Genomic DNA, 24256 nt, shown 5'->3' with positions numbered 1-24256 from the left:
TAATATCAGAGAAGGAAGCTCCAAGTTAGTGGAAGTGGCTCCTAATTTCAAGACTTAATATCTCTTTTGTATTCTCTTTTCCATGTTTCCAGTAGAGCCATGTTAGCAGGAGTAGTGTTCATTGATATTTAATTATAAGCATATAAGCAAGAGTCCATTTTAAAGATACTGTTTTAGAAGTTGAAAATACATAAAAAAATTGTCTTAGCAATTTTAGACATTTGCATATTTATATATGCAGTACTATTTGATAGCATCTATTACTATAATTTTACTTGCTGACTTTTGGCAAAGATAATTGAAGGGTATTAGCTATCCTATTATTGATTATTATAAATCATTTATAAGTATTAGAAGTTCATTCAAGAAAGATGATTCAGCAGGTAAAGTACTCAATGACTAAGCCTGATGACCTAAGTTTGAATCCCCAGAAACCACTCAAAACCTGGACAGAGTGTAAACATGTCTGTAATCGTAGCATACTCAGTCAAGAGATAGGAAGCAGAGACAGAATCATTGGAAACTTATGGGTTCACTAGCCTGGGGGATGCAGCAGTGAACAAAAGTGACCTTGTTGGAGACAACTACTGTATGTATGTGTACCTCTTCTCATGCATACACATCATACACACACTCAAAAAAGAAAAAACAACTCATTTTCCAAACTTTGAATATTTGTCTAAAGTTAAAATGCTTTTTAGAAATCCTCATGTTGAATATTGTATGGTTCTTAGGGAAGGAATGAGGTTTTTTGTTTTTGTTTTTTTTCTTTAGAGATTAAATGGGTTTTTTTCAGATGTGATTCTGGATGTTGAACTAGTTTGTTTATTCCTAATTTTTAAAATTAATTTGGTGTCTGATGTACATGTGGATATACTTACTGCTGACTAAGTTATGTTGGGTGAAACTCCATATTCTAAGGAACTGAATCAGTTGATCTTCTAACTTAAAATTGAGATTCAGACTCTATTATACAGAAAGAAATCAATCAGTACTTTAATGCCAAAGTCAGTGAAATTGAGAATGGAATCTTCTAATTGCTATATCAGCTAATTTATGAATGGTACAGAACAGTACAGTAGCTAATAGATAAAAAGAATTGACCACGTACAGAAGAAATGAAAGGTGATTAAATTCTGCCTGCCTTAGTTGTCTGTATTTTCTGTGTTTTTCAACTGATCAGGGCCATTGAAGATCAGGATGCATCATAAAAGAGATTTATTGAAGTGGAGATATAAGATGGTTCATTAAGTAGCTGCTTTAAAACTATTTTTAATCACTTGTATTTTTTTTCTTTAGAATCCATCAGGTGAACATATATTTTTGCTTTTTAATTGGTTAAAAGCAATTATTTTTAAAGAAAATGTCTCCTCCGAAGATATATGGTCCTATCAGAATTCGAAGTATGCAGACTGGGATTACAAAGTGGAAAGAAGGATCCTTTGAAATTGTGGAAAAAGACAATAAAGTCAGCCTAGTAGTTCACTATAACACTGGAGGAATTCCAAGGATATTTCAGGTATTACAGAGTGTGATTTAGAGTGGTTCCTCAGCAAATAGCCACACTATGGTAGAGTTGTATTAAAGTGGCCCTACAAAGCTTTTTATTTCCAGGACACTAGTACTTTTACGTACCAGTTTTAGAAATTACTCATAGTACTGTTGGGTTTAACAAAGAGGAGGAAGCAGTCACCGTTGTTGAAAAGAAAACTAGTGGGAAAACACTTAGGTTTAGGTACCGAATATTTAGCTGTTTGAAAAGTTACCTTAGCAGCCATGAATAGTGATACATTTCTGTGATATAACACTCAAGAGGTCGAGGCAGGAAGATCAGTGCATTGTTATCTTGGGTCACATTAAAAATAAATGAAAAATTTGTTACTTAGTTTTTAAAGAAATATATTTTAAACTTTATGCTCAAATTTTATTGAAATAAACTTTCCATTTGTTCATATTTTGAACTGTGAAAGTAAGTTGTTGCTTTTGTATATCACATGTATTCTGTTCTGGTATAGTGGTAGTACATGTTTGTAATTTCAGCACTTTGGAGACAGAGCTAGAGACAGGAAGACTTGGCCAAATTGCACTTCACTATGTAGTGGGTTCAAGGCTAGCCTAAGTTATATAGTGAGATTGTCAAAACCAAGATCAGAGAGATGCCTAAGAGGGTAAAAGTTCATACCACATGGTGGAAGGAAAACCAATTACCACAGGTTGTCCTCTGACCTCCATTGGTATGCTCTGGCACCTCCCACCCCAAATACTCACAGAATGAATAAAATGTAATAAAAAGTTGGCTTGATAAAGCTAAATGTGAGCTGGGCATGACACACATCTGGCACTCAGGCAGAGGCTTGTTAGTTAAGAGCATTGTGAGTTCAGAGAGCAGCCTTGGTCTACAGTGAGTTCCAGGGGAACCCCATCTTAAAAAAAAAAAAAAGTTAATTTGAGGTTAGAAAAATGGTTCCGCAGTTGAAAGCTGAACTTCTCTTGGAAGGACCCCAGTTCAGTTTACAGCACTCATGTGGAGCAGCTCATGACTGTCTGGAACTGTAGCTTTAGGCAATTCAATGCCTCTGGCTTTGATAGATGCCAATACATACCTACACTCAGACACACATGCATCATATAATTAAATATAGAATAATTTTTTTTACAAAGGATATATATTTGAGTTAACTTTATTAAGAAAGGAACTCCTTTTGGAGGAAGAAAGAAATGTATGAAGGTTAGCAGTTTTTAGACAATTTAATTATAATTTGTTGTATATTGTGGGTGAAAAGATAAATTTTCATTTCCTTTTTTTTTTTTTTAAGCTAAGTCATAACATTAAAAATGTGGTACTACGACCCAGTGGAACAAAACAGAGTCGCCTAATGTTGACTTTACAAGATAACAGCTTTTTGTCTATTGACAAAGTACCAAGTAAGGATGCAGAGGAAATGAGGTTGTTTCTAGATGCAGTCCATCAAAACAGACTTAATGCAGGTAAGCACCATTCATCTCATGATGGTAAGGGCTGGGGCTGAGGCTCAGTTGGTAGAGTGTTTGCCTGGCATGTACAAGCCTCTGGTGCCAATCCCCTAACAGCTCAGTACACAGAAACCAGGCATGGTGGGCATGCATGTAATCCCAACATTTGAGTAGAGGCAAGAAGAGCAAAGTTTAAGGTCATTCTCAGCAACGTGAGCTGTATGAGACTAGTAGGAGCTCAGGCCAGCCTAAGCTATATGAGACACAGAATATGATGACTGAACACCAGTATTCCTGATGAATACTGTTGGAAAAATCTTCAATTAAGTGCTATTGGGCTGAATTAAATAGAACAATACAAGAATTATGCTAAATTTATTCCTGGAATGAAAGAATAGTGCAGCATTAAAATCCTCTGTATAATAATGAACCACATTAACAAAAGAACAACAAAAGCCACATAATCATATCAAGTAATGTATTAAAATTTTAATATTCTTTCACAATAAACACACTAAATAGACTACGGAGTACAAGAAAACTATTTCAGTGTGATAAAGGCTATGCATGTTAAGCTTACAGCTAACACACTTAGTGGTGAAAATCTGAAGCTTTTTCTCTAACATCAATGACAAAATAAAGATGCCTGCTCTTGCTACTTCTGTTCAGTATAGCACTTGAAATCTTGCCAGAACAACTGAGCAGTGAAGAAATAAAGGAGGAAGTAAATATCTCTGTTCTTTGATTATCTCAGTTTAAGTTAAATGAACAGACTGGCAGTATAGGTCCAGTAGAGCAGGTACTTAGTATGCATAAGGCCAGGCACTCCTTATCCTTTCTCCATAGAGAATGAAGGTGTAGCCATGTGAGTTTTATTATCTTTAATTGATATATTAGTATACCATTCTTCTAAAATAAGGTTTTTGGGTTTTTTTTAATTTAATAATTAGTCATGTCCATGCCACTTTTTTGTTTTGTTTTGTTTTGTTTTGTTTTTGTTTTTGTTTTTGTTTTTTGAGACAGGATTTCTCTGTGTAGCCTTAGCTGTTCTGGGCTTGCTTTGTAGACCACACTGGCCTCAAACTCACAGCAGTCCACCTGCCTCTGCCTCCCTGAGTGCTGGGACTAAAGGTGTGCACCACCATACCCGGCTTCATGTCACAATCTTGAACTATGTTAATTGAGTCTAAGCATTACTGAGTACAAGTAGGATATGGCAACAAATGTCTGCTGTCCTGGCACCCAGGAAGCTAAGGCTAGGAGACTGTGTTTAAAACCAGTCTATAGAACTCAGGTAAGGAAAACCAAGAAAGAGATGTGTACAGTAGTGGTATATTTACTCATAGCTCTGACACTTGAAAGGCGAAGGCAGGAGGATTTTGAGTTTGAAGCCAGCCTGGGTTCAAACATAGTGAGTTCTAGGACTGCCAGGGCTACACAGAGAGATCCTGTCTTAAAGAATTTAAAAAAAAAAAAATGTGTGAAAAAATGATGTGTGTAACAAACCATGGCTTTAAATGCATTGAGAGGAAAGCATTTTTTACTCACTGGATATCCAAGGATCTTTCTCATGCTATGCAAATACCCTATTACTAAGCTACATTTCTTGCTCTATTATTTTTGTTTTGAGATAGGGTCATACTAAGGTGCCTAGGCTGGCTTTGAACTTTCGGACGTAAGCCTCCCACATAGCTTGATTTATAGGCATGTACTACCACACCAAGTTTTTTAAGGAATGGGTGCTGATAAGTGTGTGTTAGAGATTCAGTAAGTCATTGCTGTTATTAGTTAGCTGTGAGCTTAGCTCTACATACTCTTTGATTTTGGCCAAATCATTGTAATTTTTTTAGGTTTATTGGCCTTAATGCATAACAACATATATTGTAAGGACTGGCATTAGATAATGTAAAATACCTTGAAAACTACAGCTGGGCATGGTGACACATAACTGTCATCCCTTCGTTGAGGAGGTAGGGGCAGGAGCATTGCAAGTTCAAGGCCAGACTAAAGTACTGATAATATAGTAAGTGCTGAGCATCCTGGACTGTAATAGCAATACTCCCTCCACACACTCCGCAATAATAATACAGGAAATAAAAACAGAAGAAAGGATGTTACAAAATATTTGTTGGCGCAGAAGAGAAGTAATATTGGTAGCATTAACTGTATACAAGATAAATTGCTAAGTTCTTAAGGAACAGTAGATACTTTTCTTTCATCTAAGAGTTTGAATCACAGACTTGAGTATAAAAAATAAAATGATAGAATTGTGACTTAAGGAGAAGAGTGAATTCTGACAATCTCTGGGAAGAAAAGATGATAGATAGCTTAGACTCTATGATCTCCATGGCAAAGGAACAAGATACAAAACATTAACTGGAGTGATGTCACAGAGTAATTTCTTTTTGAGGTTCTGGGGATTGAACCCAGAGCTTTACAGATGCTAGACAAGCACTCTGCTGCTCAGCCACACATAATAAGATATTAAAATCATTAACATTTTGAAATACTATCTTGGTAAATTGTGTAGGCGTCTTCAAACTTGTTCTTATATATGACATGATGCTAATATCATTATGAGACAAAGCAATATATATATTATGTATATAAGCTAATAAGAGAAAGGGAACTCAGGAGAGAATTGGAAAAAAATGAATTTAGGAAGTAGATTAATCTTACGCATGAAAAAAATGCTCAAATTACTAATTAAGCTCAATTTCTTTTTAGATTTGTTCATTTTATTCTACGTGTGAGTGTTTTGCCCACATGTGTATATCTATAACATGTGTGGTTGGTGACGGAGGAGGTCAGAAGAGGACATTGAATCTCCTGAAACAGGAGTTACTGATGGTTGTGAACCACCATGCAGGTGCTGGGAATCAAAGCCTGGTCCTCTGCAAGAGCAACAAGTGCTCTTACTCACTGAACCACCTGTCCCTAAACTTAAAATTCTTAATGTGACTTTGGTAGCTGTGTGAGGAAAGCAAGATCAAAAGCATTATACACATCCTTGAACTTTTTAAATGAGTGTGGATTTCTTTGGATTAAAAACTATTCTGCTTGATTTTTTTTTTAACTAAAAACACTTTTTTTTTCATTTATTGTTTTTTGTGGGTATCTGTATGAACCCACTTACCATGCCATAGTGTGTGCACATAGGTAGAAACAACTTTGGGAGCTGATTTTCTCCTTCCATCTTGTGGCTTCCAGAGATTGACTCAGCTTGGTGATATGTGCCTATACAAACACACAAATAATACAAAATAAACAATATGTATTTTTTTAAAATAAAAAGTATAATTGTTACTATTTTTCATATGTTTTCTTGATATTAGTGTAAGTATTCATGCTCCAAATACTCTTCCGTTGTATTAATTATAAAATATTTTGTTTGAGAATTTCTAGCATTTTCTTTTTGTCTTGTAATTCTTTTTTTTAATAATTTATTTAATTTTATTGTATGTGCATTAGTGTGAAGATGTCAGATTCCTTGGAATTGGGGTTACAGACAGTTATGAACTGCCATGTGGGTGCTGGGAATTGTCCTCTAGAAGAGCAACCAGTGCTCTTAACCACTGAGCTATCTCTCCAGCCACTTGTCTTGTAATTCTTAAGCTGTTAAATGGTCTCACTTTTTTGTGTTATTCTTTGACTAGAGCTTTTATCTGTAAATGTTATTATGTATCTCAGTTGTACATTCTGTCAGAGAGAATTGGTTGTTTTATCTTTTTCCTGTTAATACTTTCAATTCTGTATTATTATATAACAATAATGATGAATATTTTTATTAAGTTAAGTGATTTATTTTTGTCCACCAGCTATGAAACCTTCCCAAGGGTCTGGTAGTTTTGGAGCTATTCTGGGAAGCAGGGCCTCTCAGAAGGAAACTAACAGACAGCTTTCTTACTCAGACAATCAGGTATGTTCATGTAAATCTTACAGCTTTTTAAAGAATCCATTAGCACAGATAAACTAAGTAGTTGCATGGTATGGACTTTCTGTGATGATCTCTAATGTAGCACTATCACAGTGGTACTTTGACATAGCTGACCTTCATCACTTTGCTCACCTGAACCTTTTATATTAATGTATGTATGTATGTATGTATGTATGTATGTATGTATGTATAAAGTTTCTAAGTTTTACCACAATTTTACCTTTTTGGGGGGGTTGTTTTGTTTTGCTTTGATACAAGGTTTCCCTGTGTAGCTCTGGCTGTCATGGAACTAGCTCTGTAGACCAAGCTGGCCTCAAACTGAGAGAACTGCTTGCCTCTGCCTCCCAAGTGCTGCCATAAAAGGCATGTACCACCTCCAATGCCTCTACAATTCAATTTTATCTTTTTATATATTTTTACTAAACACCTAACATGGTTTTATTTAACCATTGTTTGATGTCCCACGGTCATGAGAATAGACCATAGTGTAGTTTTTAAAAGGAAGGATTTTTTGTTATAAAACCCAGCATGTAGTACTGCCACTCACAGACATGGGTCATTGGTGAAGCTCCTCGAGCTTCCTGAGCCTCAGTATCTGTAAAATGAAGAGAGCACCAACCTCTGAGATAGTACATGGAAAAGGCTAGCTGGTGTGTACTCTGCACTGAACTACTAAAACAGCCTCAGAATGTATGCTTTGATGCCTTTGGGTCTGTTGTACATCATAAACCTTGCCTTTACTCTCTATGTGACACCGCTATTTACTAAGAGCTTCCCTTTGCTTTGAAAAAGCCTTTGTTCACAGTAGTCAGCAAGCTGTAAAACTTGGTGTGCACCAGTAAATAATCTTACTGCAGCTTAGCAATCGTTGTCTTTTTAATTGGTTTATAAAGGAAAGCCAGGTATAAAATCAGAAACTTCAAAGCTCTTCTGTAAATCTATTTGTACAGAGAGGTGATTACTTAGATAATACTTACTGGGTTGACAGGTTGAACAGTAATAAAGAGTTAAATGACTTTCAGGTTCTTTTCATGGTTTTGTTTTTAGAATAATTTTTTTTACATTTGTGTGTATGCCACTTACATACATACATTTGGAAGTCAGAGGACAGCTTACAGGAGTTCATTTTCTTTTTATACCACATGTATCCTGGTGATTGAATTTGCGTTATCAGGTTTCATGATTGGTGCATTTCCCTGCTAAGCCATCCATTTAGTTTCAACTAGAGATTTCATGGTGTTTGTTTGTTTGTTTGTTTGTTTGTTTGAGACAGGGTTTCCTATGTAGTTCTGGCTTTCCTGGAACTTGCTTTTTAGAACATACAGGTGGGTCTCAAGTTGACAGAAATCCTGGTGTTGGCCACCATACCTGCATCATGTTGAAGAATGATGATCATGATAATTATCATGAGAAAGAATGTAGAGAACAACCAGTGTTTGCTGTTAGCATAATGTTGTCCTTTTTAGAATTTTATATGAATGGAACCAGTATGCACTTCAGGGGGAAGAAGTGAAAGGGTCTGGCCTCTTTGAAAGATATTTTGAGATGAACACATTTGTACGTAGAAATATAAATGCTAGAATGTTAAAATATATAGTAGATATAAATGTTTTGTTTTGTTTTGTTTTGAGACAGGGTTTCTCTGTGTAGCCTTAACTGTCTTGAAACTTACTTTATAGACTAGGCTGGCCTCAAACTCAACAGGAATCCTCCTGCCTCTGCCTCTCTAGTGCTGGGATTAAAGGTATGTACCACCACCACCCAGGAATAAATGTTTCTACATCTGTGATATTAATTCTACACAATTTTCTGCATAGTTATTTGATCTTCCTGGAGCTAGAGTTACAGTTGGTTGTGAGCTACCTGATGTGGATGTTAGGAACCAAACCCTATCTTCAAGAGCGGTGTTCCTTCTTGGGTCATATCTTCAGCACCCCATTGTAGGTTTTTGTGTAAAATAATTTCATGATCAAAGTTTCAGTCAATAAAGAGCTAGAGAGTTGGCTTGGCTGTTAAGAGTACTTGTTGCTCTTGCCAGAAGACGTGAGTAATTCCCTGAACCCATAGGGCTTATGCAATTTCTGTAACCCACAAATGGCTTATAATCATTTGTAATCATCTGGCCTGAGGGGATCTTATGTCCCCTTCTGATTTCTGTGGGCACCAGGCACACATGTGATGCATAGACAGGCATACAAGCAAAACAAACAAATGACTAAATAAGTAAATAAACTATTTTTTTCAACAACAAAAAAATCAAACAATATATAGCTAGTATGCTACCAAGTATATAATAAAAAGGATATTTGTATTACTTAAGGAAAAAAGGGAAGAGCGGTAGGTTAAGAAAACAGTGGAATTCAGTCCCAGAATCATATTGTTCTGAATGTCAACATATAAAACACCACTGGCTGAATGTTCATCTCAAATGCTAATTCTCAAATATGCTCATTACTGCATGGAACATTCATTGAGTCGACCCTTAATTCATTTGTCAGTAGACTTTAGCTTATCTCCTTTCCATTATAGCAAATGTTTACTTTATTTCTCAAATTGACTACTTCAACAATTATGTGACTTTTATTGAGTATGCTTGATTTGATATTAAGTTGTGTCGATCAGCTGTTAAGGTTCTCTTCCATCCTCCTTTTCTTCTTTATTTTTCTTTCATGGTTCCAAGGCTTTGGGCATGTTAAACATGTAACACTGAGCTACATCCCCAGACCTTGTCATTATATTATGTCATGATCAGGATTTATTTTTTTTTTCCACAAAGATCACTTCTCATATTGATCATTTGAACATGTCTTTCTGTACTTTCATTTGTTTTGTGGGGATTTCTTTTGAGACCCAGTCTCACTTTATAGCTTAGACGAGCCTGAAATGCATTATGTAGCCCAAGCTGCTCTTGAGCTTTCAGGGATCCTCATGCTTTGGCCTCCCAGGTAATGACACTGCATGCATCAGCTACTATTCTTGGCTTTTGTTATTGTTAGTAATTAAATAGTAAATAAAAATGGGGTTCTCGCCTTATGTATCCAGGTACAGTACACCTAGGGTTTTAGCATGATCGTGTGTGTGTGTGTGTGTGTGTGTATGCATGCAGCGGCATGCAAGCTACAGAGCATGTGTAGAAGTCAGGACAATTTTGTGAAGTTAGTTCTCTTTCCACTATTACATGCTTTTGGGAATGAAGTTCAACTGACTTAACATGGCAAGTGCTTTAGCTCCTGAATCATTTCATCAGCCCCAAGAGTTTTAAGTTTAAAAGAATACTATGGGAAAGTTAGATGGATGTGATTGTGCATGTCTATAAACCCAGTACTTGAGGAGGCCAAGGCAAGATAATGATGAGTTCTAGGCTGGCTGAGACTACAGAGCAAGATTCTTTCTCAAAATCATAAACTATAAGAAAATGAATGTCAAATGCAGTTTCTTATACTTGACTATATCATAGAGTCTCCTGGAGAGTTTTTATAAATATATTCATAAGTGCCGAGCATGAAGCTCAGTGATAGTGCTGGGGCATCACACACAGAGGTGTACCCTCATACAGTGAGTCTTGTACCAAAGGGATTAGACATAAATCCCTGTTTGTATATTTTTTAAATCTCCCCCCAAAATTGCTAGTCTAAGCAATTTATAATTGCGCTGGTGATACAGCTCAGTTGGTAGACTTGTCTAATATGCATGAAGCCCTGGGTTTGATCCTTCAAACCACATAAGCCAGATAGAGTGGTGCATATTTATAATCCTAGCACTTAGGAAGTGATGGCTAGAGGACCAGTTCTAGATAGACTATCCTCTTCTAAATTTAGTAAGTTTGAGGCTATCCTGGAGTTAATATGAGAGCCTGTCTCAAACAAACAAAATATGCTTTCACTTAAGCCAAAGATTTAACTGTCTCACATTTTATTACAGGCCTCTTCAAAAAGAGGAAGTTTGGACCCTAAAGATGATATTCCATTTCGAAAAGTTCTTGGTAGTCCTGGTAGAGGATCCATTAAGACTGTAGCTGGAAGTGGAATGGCTGTTACCCGGACGATTCCTTCTTTGACGCTGACATCAACACCTCTTAGACCAGGATTATTAGAAAACCGGTAGGAAAGACTTGTTAGTCCTTCAGAACCTGTTTATAAATGTGTTTTGGGACTTTAAGGAATTTAAGGAGAAAAAAGCAGCAAGAATAGGACACATTTGTCATGTATAATCAGAAATGTTTAGTTTATGTCAGTGACATACATTGAGCATGCAGACAAACAGTATATTAAGTAGAATGAAAATAATCACTGTTGTTTTTCTGCCTTTGAGTATGTTTTTAATTTTTTTGTCTGGATGTAGGTAGATTTGCATGTATAGATACGTGTGCACAGTTGTCCATGTCTATGTGAAAGCCACAGGATAACCCAGGGGGTCATTCCTCAGATGCCATCACCCCTTTTTTGTGACATGGCTTCTCTCTGGCTTGGAGCTTATTAGAAAGCCCTGGGGTTTGACCCAGCACTGGGATTGTAAATGCACACCATCCCATCCAGCTTTCCGTGTGGGTCTTACATTTGCATATCAAGCACTTTACTAATCTAAATGTTCTGCCTAGCCCTGGTTTATGATTTTTGATAGTATGAGTTATGACTTTTTAAAAGTTGTATTTTTTTACAATCTGTTCTCCATAGCACTGAAAAGAGGAAAAGAATGTTATCTGGCTCAGAGCTGACTGAAGATTATCCTAAGGAAAATGATTCATCATCGTAAGTTGCTTTAAGAGCCTTTGCAGAGCTTCTTACATCAATTGTTAAAACTCGTAAGGAAAATTTCAACAGTATTCAATTTGTGATAGTTCCTGTGGTAAAACAATAGAATTTCAACTGTCTTGGTGATACAGAGAAGACTTCTGGTGTTCTGTTCTTGCCATTCCCCTGCACAACTCCTATCCTACCTTTTATGCAGCACTGAGAGAAAGAATGGAGCTGAAGAACTTGAAATAAATAGTTCTTTTGTCTTTGGGTGGGTTTTTTTTTTTTTTTTTTTTTTTTGTTGTTGTTTATTTTTGTTTTTGAGATAAGGTCTTGCTTGATAGGTATGTACTGGCCCTGAGCTCATCAGCCTTTGTGTGCCCAGCTCAACAAATGTCTTCTGTTTTAGTGTGAGCCTTCTTCTCTTTCTTTCTGGTGAATAAGTGAAAGACATCAAGATCCTGTTCCCTACCTCCAGTTGATTTGTTGAAGCCCTTATCCCAAACATCCCAAAGTTGGTTTTAGAACTAGGACTGTCATGGAGTTAGACAAGGTTAAGTGAAGTTTTAAGGTGAAGGTCTGATCCAGAAGAATTAAGACTAGGAATAGACGTCCAGATCTCTTTCTGTATACACACTGGCAGATGATGACACAGTGAAAAGGCAGCCATCCATAGCCTGGAGAGGGTTCACCAGAAACTGCATCTGGTGACACCATAATCCTATAGCTATCAGCATCTACACTGAGAAGATCAGTTGGTGTTGCAGGCAGTCTGTGGTGTTTTGTTAGGGCATTCCAAGAAGACCAATAGAGACTGTTAGGTTTTCTTTGCTTGTTTGTTTCAAAACAGGGTTTCTCTGTTTAACAGAGCCCTGGCTGTCCTGGACTTGCTTTATAGACCACGCTGGCCTAGAATTCCCAGAGATCTGCTTCCCTCTGTGTCCTGAGTGCTGGGATTAAAGCCGTGAGCCACAATACAACACCCAGCCGTTAAGTTTTCTTTTGGTTTGTTTTCCAGAGACAATGTTAGATTCCTAGGGACTGTCATTTATTTCTTCACAGTTCAAGTCATCAGGCCTGCTTTTACCTGCTGAGTTATCTCTAGGTTGGAAAGAATTTGGTAAAATCATTTGCAACAAAATGACAAATTGCTTTTTATAAGGGGTCCTTAATCAGAGCTAGGCACCAGTTTCTGCTGTTCACCAGTTAGGATACAATAGCAGTAAAATATCTGAACTTTGATGAGGGGAAGTCCATACTATAGATTCCGTCTCTGTCATTATACCTGTTTGAATCAGGTCTCTGGTGGGAAAAATTAGAATAGCTAAAGATAGATCGCTGACTTCACAGATATCTCATGCTGCTGTTCATAGGGTCTTTTCCGGTAAAAATATAATATGACACAGATTTTTATCCTTTATACACACTTATCCTTATATTTTCTCAGTACCTCATTTCATCCTAATCTTCTAGCACCTGATCATCCATCTAAACCCTTTGCTGCCAGCTAGTAAGTAGTTTGCGACCCTCTTTATCTAAACAGAGCCAGTGGTGAGATAAGTTCCCTCACTGTTGTCTTTCAGCACAATCCTTTACTGGGATTGTAGTTGATTTTCATTTTGTACCAGTGTCCAGATCAGGTTCAGGTTTATTATTACTCTTTCATTTGGTCATCCGGAGTCATTGGCCCAATCTCAGTATATTTAATTCTAGGTGTGGGAGGTTGCTGCTATTCCCCTTTGACCTTAGAACTTTATGATATGATAGATAGCAAGTGGTTCTGATGCCTCCCATAACATAGCCTCTTAATAACTAGCGATCACATGTTCATTCTCTTGGAGGGCTTATTAGTCTGACAAAAGTTATATACCATACTTCACAGATAATTGAAGGTTTTCTGTTGCAGACAGAATGGTATTGCTCTAAAATCCTCAGGTACATGCTTCCTTCCTCTGGGCCAGTGACTCCACACAACGGTCTTAGCTTACCCTGCCATCGTCTCTCTTGAACAGATCAGTACTCATAGTAGCAGCAAGTCAATTCTGTAGTTTTCATGGTTATATTTTACCTTGTATTCCTTGTAGTACTTACTTATTACTGTATAACATATAACTCCATGTAATGTCTTTAAATTATAACTTCAAAAGTATTGTCTGCTCAGGTGTGGTGGGGTACACATTTAATCCAAGCATTCGAGAGGCAGAGCTAGGTGGATCTCTGTGAGTTCAACACCAGCCTGGTCTGCAGAGCTAGTTCTGGGAGAGCCAGGACTACATAGACAGACCCTATTTCAAAAGAACGAAGTATATATTAACTTTGCATTCATGCATTTAAACTTATTACATACTACAAGTTGAAGTGTTCATATTTTCTAAGTAGTAGCACTTCAAATTACATATGACAAAAGATTTTGGAGTTTATTCTTTTAAAACTATAAAGCATCAAAACGGGATAGTTTATATTTTTAGTTGTTTTAGCTCAGGTAAATTTATTACTTTTTATGTATGCGCGCAAGTGGATGTGCATACCACGGCTTACCTGCGGAGGTCACAGGGCAGCTTCCAGGGGTTGTTTCTGTACCTTCACTGTTGGATCCTGGGACCATACTTAGATCATCAGGCATCTGTGGCAAGTGTTCTTACTAACTGAGCTGTGTGGCAGCCCCTGATCTTCATTTTGGCCAAGAAAAATCTATCATCTTGCTGTCTTTGATTATTTGATTCTTTTGAAAAAAAAAAAAAAAAACAAAAAACAAAAAAAAACATTTCTTTAATTTTGCTTAATGCACTAGAGTCATGGTTTATATTGGTTCTTGACTTAATGAAAGGTTATTTTCATAGTTTTTATTTCATTGAGAACTAAGAGTATCTTTGTATGTTCACTATATGGATTTAAAATTGTTAATTGTAGGAACAACAAAGCTATGACAGACCCCTCAAGAAAATATTTAACCAGCAGTAGAGAAAAGCAGCTGAGTTTGAAACAGGCAGAAGAAAATCGAACATCAGGTAAGTTTTGGTCTTTAAGGTTTCTCATTTGTTTATATGATAGATTATATTAAACTAGCACATGTCTGTACATTGTTCAGGAATAGTGGATAATTCATTGTTAGTCATTAGTCACTAACTTGTCCCTAATTATTAATAAGAATATTTTAAAGAGGGCTGACAAGATGACTCAGTGGTTAAAGAGTACTTGCCACCAAGCCTGAAGACCTGAATTTGATCTCAGTGGCCCACATGGTAGAAGAAGAAAACTGACTTCCATGTGTGTGCTGTGGTGCATGCTCACAAACACACTAAATATAAAGAAATAATATAAGGGAAGTTATCTAGTCATAATGTCACACACCTATAATTTCAGCACTCAGAAGGTAGAAGCAGGAGAATGAGTCCAAAGGCTAGCCTCAGCTACGTGGTGAGTTTGATATCAGCTGGTGACATGACACTACCTCCCCCCCAAAAAAAAAAATAGCAACAGGCAGCATATGGTGACGCACACCTTTAATTACATCACTGGGGAGAGAGACATAGCTGGATCTCTGTGAGTTTTAGGTCAGCCTGAGCTATATTATAGAATTTAGGCCAGCCAGGGCTACATAGTGGTACTGTGTGTGTGTGTGTACGTACGTACGTACTTTTGTTATTTTGTTTTCCTAAAAATCCAGAATTTAACCAAATGTGGCATATGCCTTTAATCCCAGCACTTAGAAAGCAGAAGTAGGATGATACTAGTTCCAGGACAGCTACAGTGCAGAGAAAGACCCTGTCTCAAAAAAAAAAAAAAAAAAAAAAAAAAAATCCAGAATTTACTTTTCCCCCCTCTGTTTTCGTGTGTAGAATTAATCTTCTAGTGTTAAAGCACAAAGACCGTAGACTGAATCAGTGGGCAGCGGTGACTAAAATTAAGCTGTGTCAGTGTTGCTCCTTATCATTCCTCCTCCTCCTTCTTTCTTCTTCTTCTTCAGTTGGGGTTGGGGTTGGGGTTGGGGTTGTTTTTTGAGACAGGCTGTCCTGGACTCGCTTTGTATACCAGACTCACATCACACTTACAGCAATCCTCCTGCCTCTTCCTCCCAGAGTGCTGGGATTACAGGTATGCACTACCACACCCAGCTATCATTGGGATTTCTACAAAAAGAAGCATGATAAATATAATGTTAGTGTTTCTGAAATACTAATACTTAGGTCATATGAATAACACTTGTTTGTTTTAAGCGATTATAATCAACTTGCAGTTAGCAGATACAAATAGTAAATACATAATAAGTCATCTCATTACTGGGAAAATTGCTGTTGTCTTTAATAAATGGTAAACTTATATGTATACTAAAGAATTGTTTTGAAAATAAATTTACTTATAACTTATTATCAGCAGTTGTTTGATTTATTTACCTATGGTCCTGAAGAATTGGGAAAATTTATAAACTTCTGCTTTGCCAGATGGTGGTGGTGCATGCCTTTAATCTCAGCACTTGGCAGGCAGATCTCTGTGAGTTAGAGGCCAGTCTGGTCTACAAAGTGAGTTCCAGTTCAGCCAAGGCTACATAGAGAAATTCTGTCTGGAAAAAAACAAAACAATACAAAAGAACTGCTGTGTAAGACACAAAAAGCTACAAACCAGTGGGTCACACCCTAAAAACACAGGAGTAGGAGGGGCACCTCTTGGAAGAAGAAGTAGGAGAGATAAGAGGATGAGAGCAAGGATTTGGGAGTAAAATGACTTTATTATATGCACGTATAGAACTCTTAGAAAATAAAAAAGTAGGGGAAAGGGATTAGAAGATAGAAAAGGACCTTGAACAGTTTTCAGACAGAACAATGCTTTGTTACTGTAACTATTGGGCATGTATTAAATAGAGTTAAAGATAAATAGCTCCAATTGTGTGATATTATTAAATGGACTTGAATGGTTCAGTTAGGCATTAAGTTCTCTTTGGTGTGTTTTATAGGGCTTTTACCTTTGCAGTCATCCTCGTTTTATGGGAGCAGAGCAGCATCCAAGGACTACTCTTCTGGTGGCACTAACCTAGACAGGTATGCGTTAGTTATAGAATGCTGAGTGTAGAAGTTGAAGGGCTTTCCCCCTTCAGAATCTTGAGTGATGAAACGGACTGGTTTTGTATTAGCTAATGTCCTAGTTTAAGCACAGCAGAGTCAATTCTAATCATAACTTCATGATACTTTACTTAGAAAGTACTCTGGAAATATTTTAGTTTTATCTGTTTTGAAATGAATAAACTGAGATCTGAAAAGATTTATACTGGTGCTGTTCATGTTGACTGACATTATTACAGTCCTTTGACCACGACATTTTCCATCCTCTCTAGTGTGGGCATACTAAAGCCTCTGGGGCATTTTTGCATTACTTTTGTTGCCTATGTAGCTATTAGGTTAACTTTCAGAAATTAAGAAGGTTTGTTTTTTTCCCCCCATTAAAACTTCACTGATCATGGTGGCACAAGCCTGTAATCCCAGCACTCTGGGAGGCAGAGGCAGGAAGATCTCTGTGAATTTGAGGCCAGCCTGGTCTACAAAGTGAGTCCAGTACAGCCAAAGCTATACAGAGAAACCCTGTCTCGAAAAACGAAAAAAGAGAAAAATAAAACAAACAAAACTTCAGACATGCATACATGCATCCTTCATCAGTAAAGTTTCAGAAATTTAATTTCCAGCCAAGTCTGATAATGCATGCCTTTAGCCCCAAGAGGCAGAGAGGAAGTAGAATCATTACAAATTCAAGGCTGATCTATAAAGTGAGTTATAGGCCAGCTAGGGCTACATAGCCAAACTCTCAAAAGTGTGGTTGTTGGGGCTGGAGAAAATGTTCAGTGGTTAAGATATGTATTGCTATTGCAGAAGGCCCAAGTTCAATTCCCAGCACCTACATGGTGGCCCATAGCTGTCAATTTTATTTTCAGAAATAAAATTACAGAAGTTCATGAGCACCAAGCACACACATGATACAAGTGCCTGTGTGTGTTGGGGGTGGGGGGATCGTGGGGAGGCTAGGCATTCCAGAACACAAGACACTATATGAAGTTGGTTTCTAGAAGAACCAAATTCAAGCCAGGGAAAAACATTCTTGTAAAGCTTCCTAGGGTTGGAATGATTGATATGTTCTTCCTAGTATTCCCTGAGTAGAGGACAAGAATACAAACTAGGCCTTACAGTGGTATCTGCTTTTGTGTTACTTGAGTTGGATGAAGAATATGAGGGCTAGTGAGATGGCTTAGTGGATGAAAGCACTTTACCTCAAGCCCTAGAGACTTAGTTTGATCCGCAGCACCCACCTGGTTGAAAGAGAACTGACTCCTGCAGGCCCTGCTCTGGTCATGAAATGATTGCCTCTACATACACACGGACACTCACACAAATAGATGTTATTTTTAAAATTGAATTAAGAACTTTAAAATCCTCTGTAAAAGGGCCGGGGTAGGACAAGTAACCAACCACTTTGCAAGACAACATAAAATGCAGACCAGTGAAGAAACAATAAGTATAATTCTCCATGCCACCGTAGTGCTGTGGGAAAAAAAGAATAAATTCAGGGAAGTTGTCAGAGAAATAATGGATGAAAATGTTGAAACTCCTCACATTGGAAAACCTCAACAAATACCAAACAACAAATATTAAAGATCCATATGGGAGCCAGGTGTGATGACAACACCTTTAATCCAGGCACCCAGGAGGCAGAGGCAGGTGGAGCTTTGAGTTCAAGGACAGCCTGTTCTAAAAAGCAAGTTTCAGGACAACCCTAAAACTTGACAGGGTTTCTACATGAAAAAACCCTATCCTGAAAAGCAACAAAGCAGAAAAACCCACAGGAGTAAAATAGTATATTTTAAAGCTACCAGAAAGTAAGTAAATATGCTATAAAAATAAAGCAGGTTGACATTTGCAGCAAGAGAAATAGAGTTAGATGTTAGTAACACAGTAAAGCATCAAAAAGTCCATACACACGAAAATTATAATCCAAGAGTATAGAACAAGAATGTTATTCTTATCCAGCATTATGGCACACATCTGTAATCTGAGCACCTTGTATGCAGAGGCAGGCTAATTTCAGTGAGTTCAAGGCCAGCCTCCTCTACATAGGGAATTTAGGCCAGTCAGGGATACATGGTGAGACCCTCAAAAAAATTCATAAGAATATAGAAGACCATTTCAGAGAAAAATTCACTTATACAAAGATGTTTAACTTTAAGTGTAATTAGGAATGCAAGTTAAAAAAAGCAACAAAATCATGTGCTGCCATAATGATAAAAATTAATACTTGTAATGATAAATAATAGAAATATGAGGAGATGGAAATTCATCATTCAAAAAAATAAAAATTGCTTTAACCTTTTTGGAAAACAATCACAATATATAGGAAAAATTAAAATACCACTAATATTTCTGCCTCCAAATATAAATTTTCAATACTGTTCTTTTAAAAAATTAAGTATTTTCTCTGTGATTTGATGTAGTGAAGAAGGTATACTGCCTGAATTAATCTAAAACTAGGTAAGTTGGTGTGACATTTCTAAAGTATATGAAAGCAAATTGAAAACTGAAACTGTATAGTTTTTCTCAAACCATTAGCTTGAATTATGTAGTTTACAGGGCAAATATGTAAATATCTTAAGCTTTCTATTTTTTTTTTTTTTTCTCTTTTTTGACAGTTACTGAGTGAACGTAAGGCATGCTCACGAGGCTCTGGTTTCTGAGCCTTAAGTTTTCTGAATAGACTTACAAGTGCTCACTACTGCTAATATTTCCTTTAAGTTTGACAATGTTTTCCCTTAGACATTGATTTCTTTGACTCTCCTAGAGGGAAAAGATAGTAATGAAAATTTTTACTTTGCTTTTTTTTTTGTTTTTAGGAGTAATCTTTCAAGTCAGACTCCTTCTGCCAAAAGAAGCTTGGGGTTTCTTCCTCAGCCAGTTCCTCTGTCTGTTAAGAAGCTGAGGTGTAACCAGGATTACACAGGCTGGAACAAACCTAGAGTGCCCCTTTCCTCTCATCAGCAGCAGCTGCAGGGGTCAGTAAACTTTCTTTCTTGTACAGTGATTCAACTGTGTCACTCTCCATTTGTTGTGGAAATTAGTATAAGAAAGGATGCATATTATACTTATAAAATATTTATAAATTTGGTCACTTATTAAAGATTTGTCATAGCTAGCAACAATAAGTCCATTATCTGGTCCCAGGCAGTTTTCAGATCTTGAAAATGGTGTTTCTATCTCCCTGTCTGCCCATCTCTCTAATATCATCTTAAAAACAAATCTGTGTTCCAACTCTATATATTTTGGCCTACTAGTCAGATTGATTATTTTTTATATATTCTCTCAACACAAAAATTAGATCATAGTGGTAGTAATTAGTAATAGTGGGTGCTCAGAATTAAACCCAGGTACTTTCAAAAGGCCACCAGTGCTCTTGATTACTGAGCCATCATTTCTCAAACCCCCTTTTTTGTTTTGATTTTGTGTAGTCAAGGATGAACCTGAACTCCTGATCCTCTTACTTCTAGTTCCCAAATGCTAGAATTATAGGTATGTAGCATGATACTTGATTGTTTTTGTAATGCTTCGTGGATTTCTTTTAAGATGAATTCTTAAAACTAAGAAACTATGAATTGTTAAAACTAAGGCTGGGAATTAGATCTGGTCTTCTGAAAGATCATCCAGCACTCTTAACCACTGAACCATCTCTTCAATCCCAGATAACATACTTTTTTTGTTTGTTTGTTTGTTTTCCCAGACAGGGTATCCTTGGTGTATCCCTGCCTGTCCTGGAACTTGCTCTGTTGACCAGGGTGCCCTTGAACTCATAGAGATATGCCTGTCACTGCCTCCTGAGTGCCAGGATTAAAGGTGTATGCCACCACCACTGCTACCACCAGCAGCAGCAGCAGCAGCTTAGACAACATTCTTATAATGGTCTTACCTGTACAATTTTGAAACCATCCTGTCTCTGTCTCTACATTGATCTTTGTCTCCTTTCCTGTAACATCCTCTTGTATACTTTATAGTAGTTCTGGTCTCAGAACTCTGTTGATAGTCTCATGAACTCTCAGAACTCAGACTCTGTTGATAGTCTCATGAGTTGCCCATTTTTAATACTCCAGGCTCCTCCAGTGTTTTTCATTTCTGCATGATGTCTATACATATCTCTAGAAACAAATCTTCCTCTTTTCAGAACTCTTTAAGGAATTGCAGCATCTTAGGTCACATCCCAGGACTCCTCTAAGAGGAGACATACCTGAAAAGAAACTTTCAAAGACTAGAGGATAATAGAAGCTACCTAATCCTATTGTTCCTCAAAAATCCTCCCAAACAGGCACATATGCACACACACAGAGAGAGAAGTGCAAAGAAATACATAAAAGAAGCCTATAAGCTCTAGGAGACAAATGTTTAATATATATCTTAGTTACACTAAGCCCATTTCCTGCACCATTCCTGTTTTTTATTGCTTTAACTTGTGGATGCTCAGAGTTGGGACACGGGGTTTAAGAGATTATATGAAAACTAATATGCAAGAGGGATATTGAAATACTAGAAAAAGAAAAACACTTCCAGAAAGTCCAAATACAAAGATAAGACTTGTGCCAAAGTGAAAGGAGAGTATGACACCTTACTCCTCTCCGTCCCATCTCACTGTCATCACTATTCTGACTACATTGAAGACTTCACCTTACTAACTTAACAAAAGAGGGTATGGAATCCTGTCCACCAACAAAACTGGAATGAATATAAGAAAGAAGGCCAGTTACCCACAAAACAATAGTAAGAAAATTAGGAAATGAGGCCTGGTGAGATGGCTTAGTGGTTCAGAGCACTGGGTTTTCTTCCAGAGGTCCTGAGTTCAATTCCCAGCAACTAGGTAGTAGCTTATGACCAAAGGGATCTCATGCACTCATACATTTAAATAATGACAACAATTAAAAAAAGAAAAGCAGGAAATACTAATTTAAATATGCCAGCTGATAAAGATTCTCTCAAAAGCAGCATGAATTTAATGACAGTAAACAATGGTTTATTGTCAGTAAATTCGAACTAGAATTAAACATTCTCAAACAAGCCTTTGGGGTTTGCTTGTTTGTTTTTTGTTTTTCAAGACAGGGTTTCTCTCTATATAGCCCTGGTTGTCCTGGAACTTGCTCTGTAGACCAGGCTGGCCTCCAACTCGTAGAGATCCACCTGCCTCAGCCTCCCAAGAGCCGCTGTTAAAGGCATGTGCCACAACCTTCCTTTGGAAATAGTAAAAAAGATGCCAGGAGTCAGGATTTAAATTATAGTAAAGATCAAAGATCATGTCTCATTCATAAATAATTATTGATATGTATGTAGGCAGGTCAAGTCCTAATTGTAGGGATAAAGAAGGACTTTAAAGATAAATTATATTCAGATATTTATTTGAAAAATATATATTCAGCTGAGTGTGGTGACACATACTTTTAATCCCAGTACTTGGGAGGCAGGAAAGGCTGATCTCTGAGTTTGAGGGTAGCCTGGTCTACAAAGCAATCCCAGGACAGCCAGGGATGTACATAGAGAAACCCTGTCTTGAAAAAAACAAAAAAGAAAAAGATATATTCATTTTTAAGTTTATGTAATGATAAATTCTAATAGAACTCTAATAGAATTCTAATAGAGAAACCTGTTGAAAAAATTTCAAATCTAAGCTAAAAGATGGCTCAACCATTATAAGCACTTGCTGCTCTTTCAGAGAATCTCAGTTCCTTTCCTAGCACTTTCCTCAGCCCCTTAACTACCTGTAATTCCAACTTCAGGGAGTCCAATGGCCTCTGAAGGGTGCCTGCACTCAAGTACACATACTCAAACACAGATATGTGTGTGTAATTAAAAATAAAATTTAAGGGTGGGAGAGGTGGCTGATGCACTGACTTCTCTTCCAGAAGAGCCAAGTTCAAGTCCCAGCACCCACATGGCAGCTCACAACTGTCTGTAACTCCAACATCTGACACTCACATAGACATACACTAAGGCAAAACACAAATGCACATAAAGTAAAAGTGGATAAATTTAACAATAATAATGAAATTTAAAATAATTTTAGCATATAATATAAATATTGTAAATATCTTATATATAAAATAATAATTTAAAATCAGCTGGGCCTGGTGGCACATGCCTTTAATCCCAGCACTCAGGGAGGCAGAGGCAGGCAGATCACTGAGTTCAGGGCGAGCCTAGTCTTCAAAGGGAATACAAGAGAAATTCTATCTTGTTAAACAAAAAACAAAACAAAAGACCTTTAACCTCTTCAGGTTCCAAATGTTATGGGTAAATATCTCTGTAATTTTCATGTAGGAAAAGGCTTTGTAAATTTGGTTCAAAATCAAGATTCAATAAAAGGTTGATAAATTTGTGTTGATAAATTTTCATAGGCACAAAAAAAGGGCCATTGATATATTGGAAATAAAATCTTACTGGTTATAAATAAAGGGATGATATTTTTATCATATGAAGAACATGGTTATAAATAAAGGGATGATATTTTTATCATATGAAGAACATAAATTGAAGGGAAAAGAAAGTAATAACAAAATAGTGGAAAATAGCTTGTTTTAAGTTTGTCTTGTAAGGTTATAATACAGTTGTAAAAGCAGTTTCTCCAGGTCAGCAGTAGCATCAGCTAATGTCCTGTTAGAAATGTATGTTTCCCTACACCCCATGTTTTCCATACCTTCTGAATCAGGAGCTGAGTCCAATTGTATGTAGTTTAACAAGCCCTGCAGGTGGTTCTGATGCAAAATGGAGAAACCTTTATGCATGCTGAACATATTTCAAACACTTTCCTTTCCAGATTCTCCAACTTGGGAAATACATGCTATATGAATGCTATCTTACAATCTCTATTTTCACTCCAGTCATTTGCAAATGATTTGCTTAAACAAAGTATCCCATGGAAGAAAATTCCACTCAATGCACTTATCAGGTAATATTATATATTTGCTGAATAACCTCATTGATTTTTAAATAATTGGATTTGGGGCAATTAAATTTTTATGTGTTGTTGTTAGTAATTACTCTTTCATATATGTCACCCCATGTTTTTAAAATATGCTAACTTTGTTTCTTTTATTTATCAGACGTTTTGCCAGCCTGCTTATTAAGAAAGATATTTCTAATTCAGAGACCAAAAAAGAACTACTTAAGAAGGTTAAAAATGCTATTTCAGCTACTGCAGAGAGATTCTCTGGCTATGTGCAAAATGTGAGTGTTAAGTAGTTTTAAATGTTTTAGATATAGAAAATTGAATTTAGCTTTTGACTTAGTTTTTTGGGGTTTTTGTTTTGTTTTGTTTTTAATGTTATTTGGGTAATGTGCTCACCTTGGATGGTAAAGCCTAAGGAGTTATAGTAATTTTCAATATTCAGCTTTGCATTTTATCCTTTTTGTTTTGTTTTTGAGACAGTGTTTCATGTAACCTAGGCCAGTCTTTAAACATAGCGTGTGGGTGGGTGGGTAGGTGTAGCCATGAAGGACTTTGAAATTCTGGTCCTCAGGCCTCCACCTCCCAGCTGTTGGGATTATTTTGTCAGGGAATTTTGGTGGTAAGGTTTGAATTGAAGAAGTCAATTATGCAGAGTGATTGC

At 36.8% G+C, this 24256-nt stretch overlaps 1 protein-coding gene across 2 annotated transcripts in view; it reads left to right on the top strand.

The window, feature by feature from the left end:
• Usp37 (ubiquitin specific peptidase 37) overlaps positions 1–24256 on the top strand; it is a 70234-nt gene that overhangs the window by 8502 nt on the left and 37476 nt on the right. For both annotated transcript variants that reach the window (XM_060368632.1, XM_021664474.2), the window contains exons 4-13: positions 1300–1519; positions 2817–2988; positions 6792–6892; positions 10832–11010; positions 11584–11658; positions 14554–14651; positions 16595–16679; positions 19511–19669; positions 23464–23595; positions 23750–23873. In XM_060368632.1, the coding sequence (XP_060224615.1) occupies positions 1364–1519; positions 2817–2988; positions 6792–6892; positions 10832–11010; positions 11584–11658; positions 14554–14651; positions 16595–16679; positions 19511–19669; positions 23464–23595; positions 23750–23873 (1281 nt within the window). In that variant the 5' untranslated portion in view covers positions 1300–1363. The remainder of the gene's footprint in view (positions 1–1299; positions 1520–2816; positions 2989–6791; positions 6893–10831; positions 11011–11583; positions 11659–14553; positions 14652–16594; positions 16680–19510; positions 19670–23463; positions 23596–23749; positions 23874–24256) is intronic.

The sequence above is a fragment of the Meriones unguiculatus genome, chromosome 15 (assembly GCF_030254825.1).
Source record: "Meriones unguiculatus strain TT.TT164.6M chromosome 15, Bangor_MerUng_6.1, whole genome shotgun sequence".
Lineage (NCBI taxonomy): Eukaryota > Metazoa > Chordata > Mammalia > Rodentia > Muridae > Meriones > Meriones unguiculatus.
The sequence above is the reverse complement of the archived record's forward strand: the minus strand, read 5'-3'. Positions and strand labels throughout refer to the sequence as shown.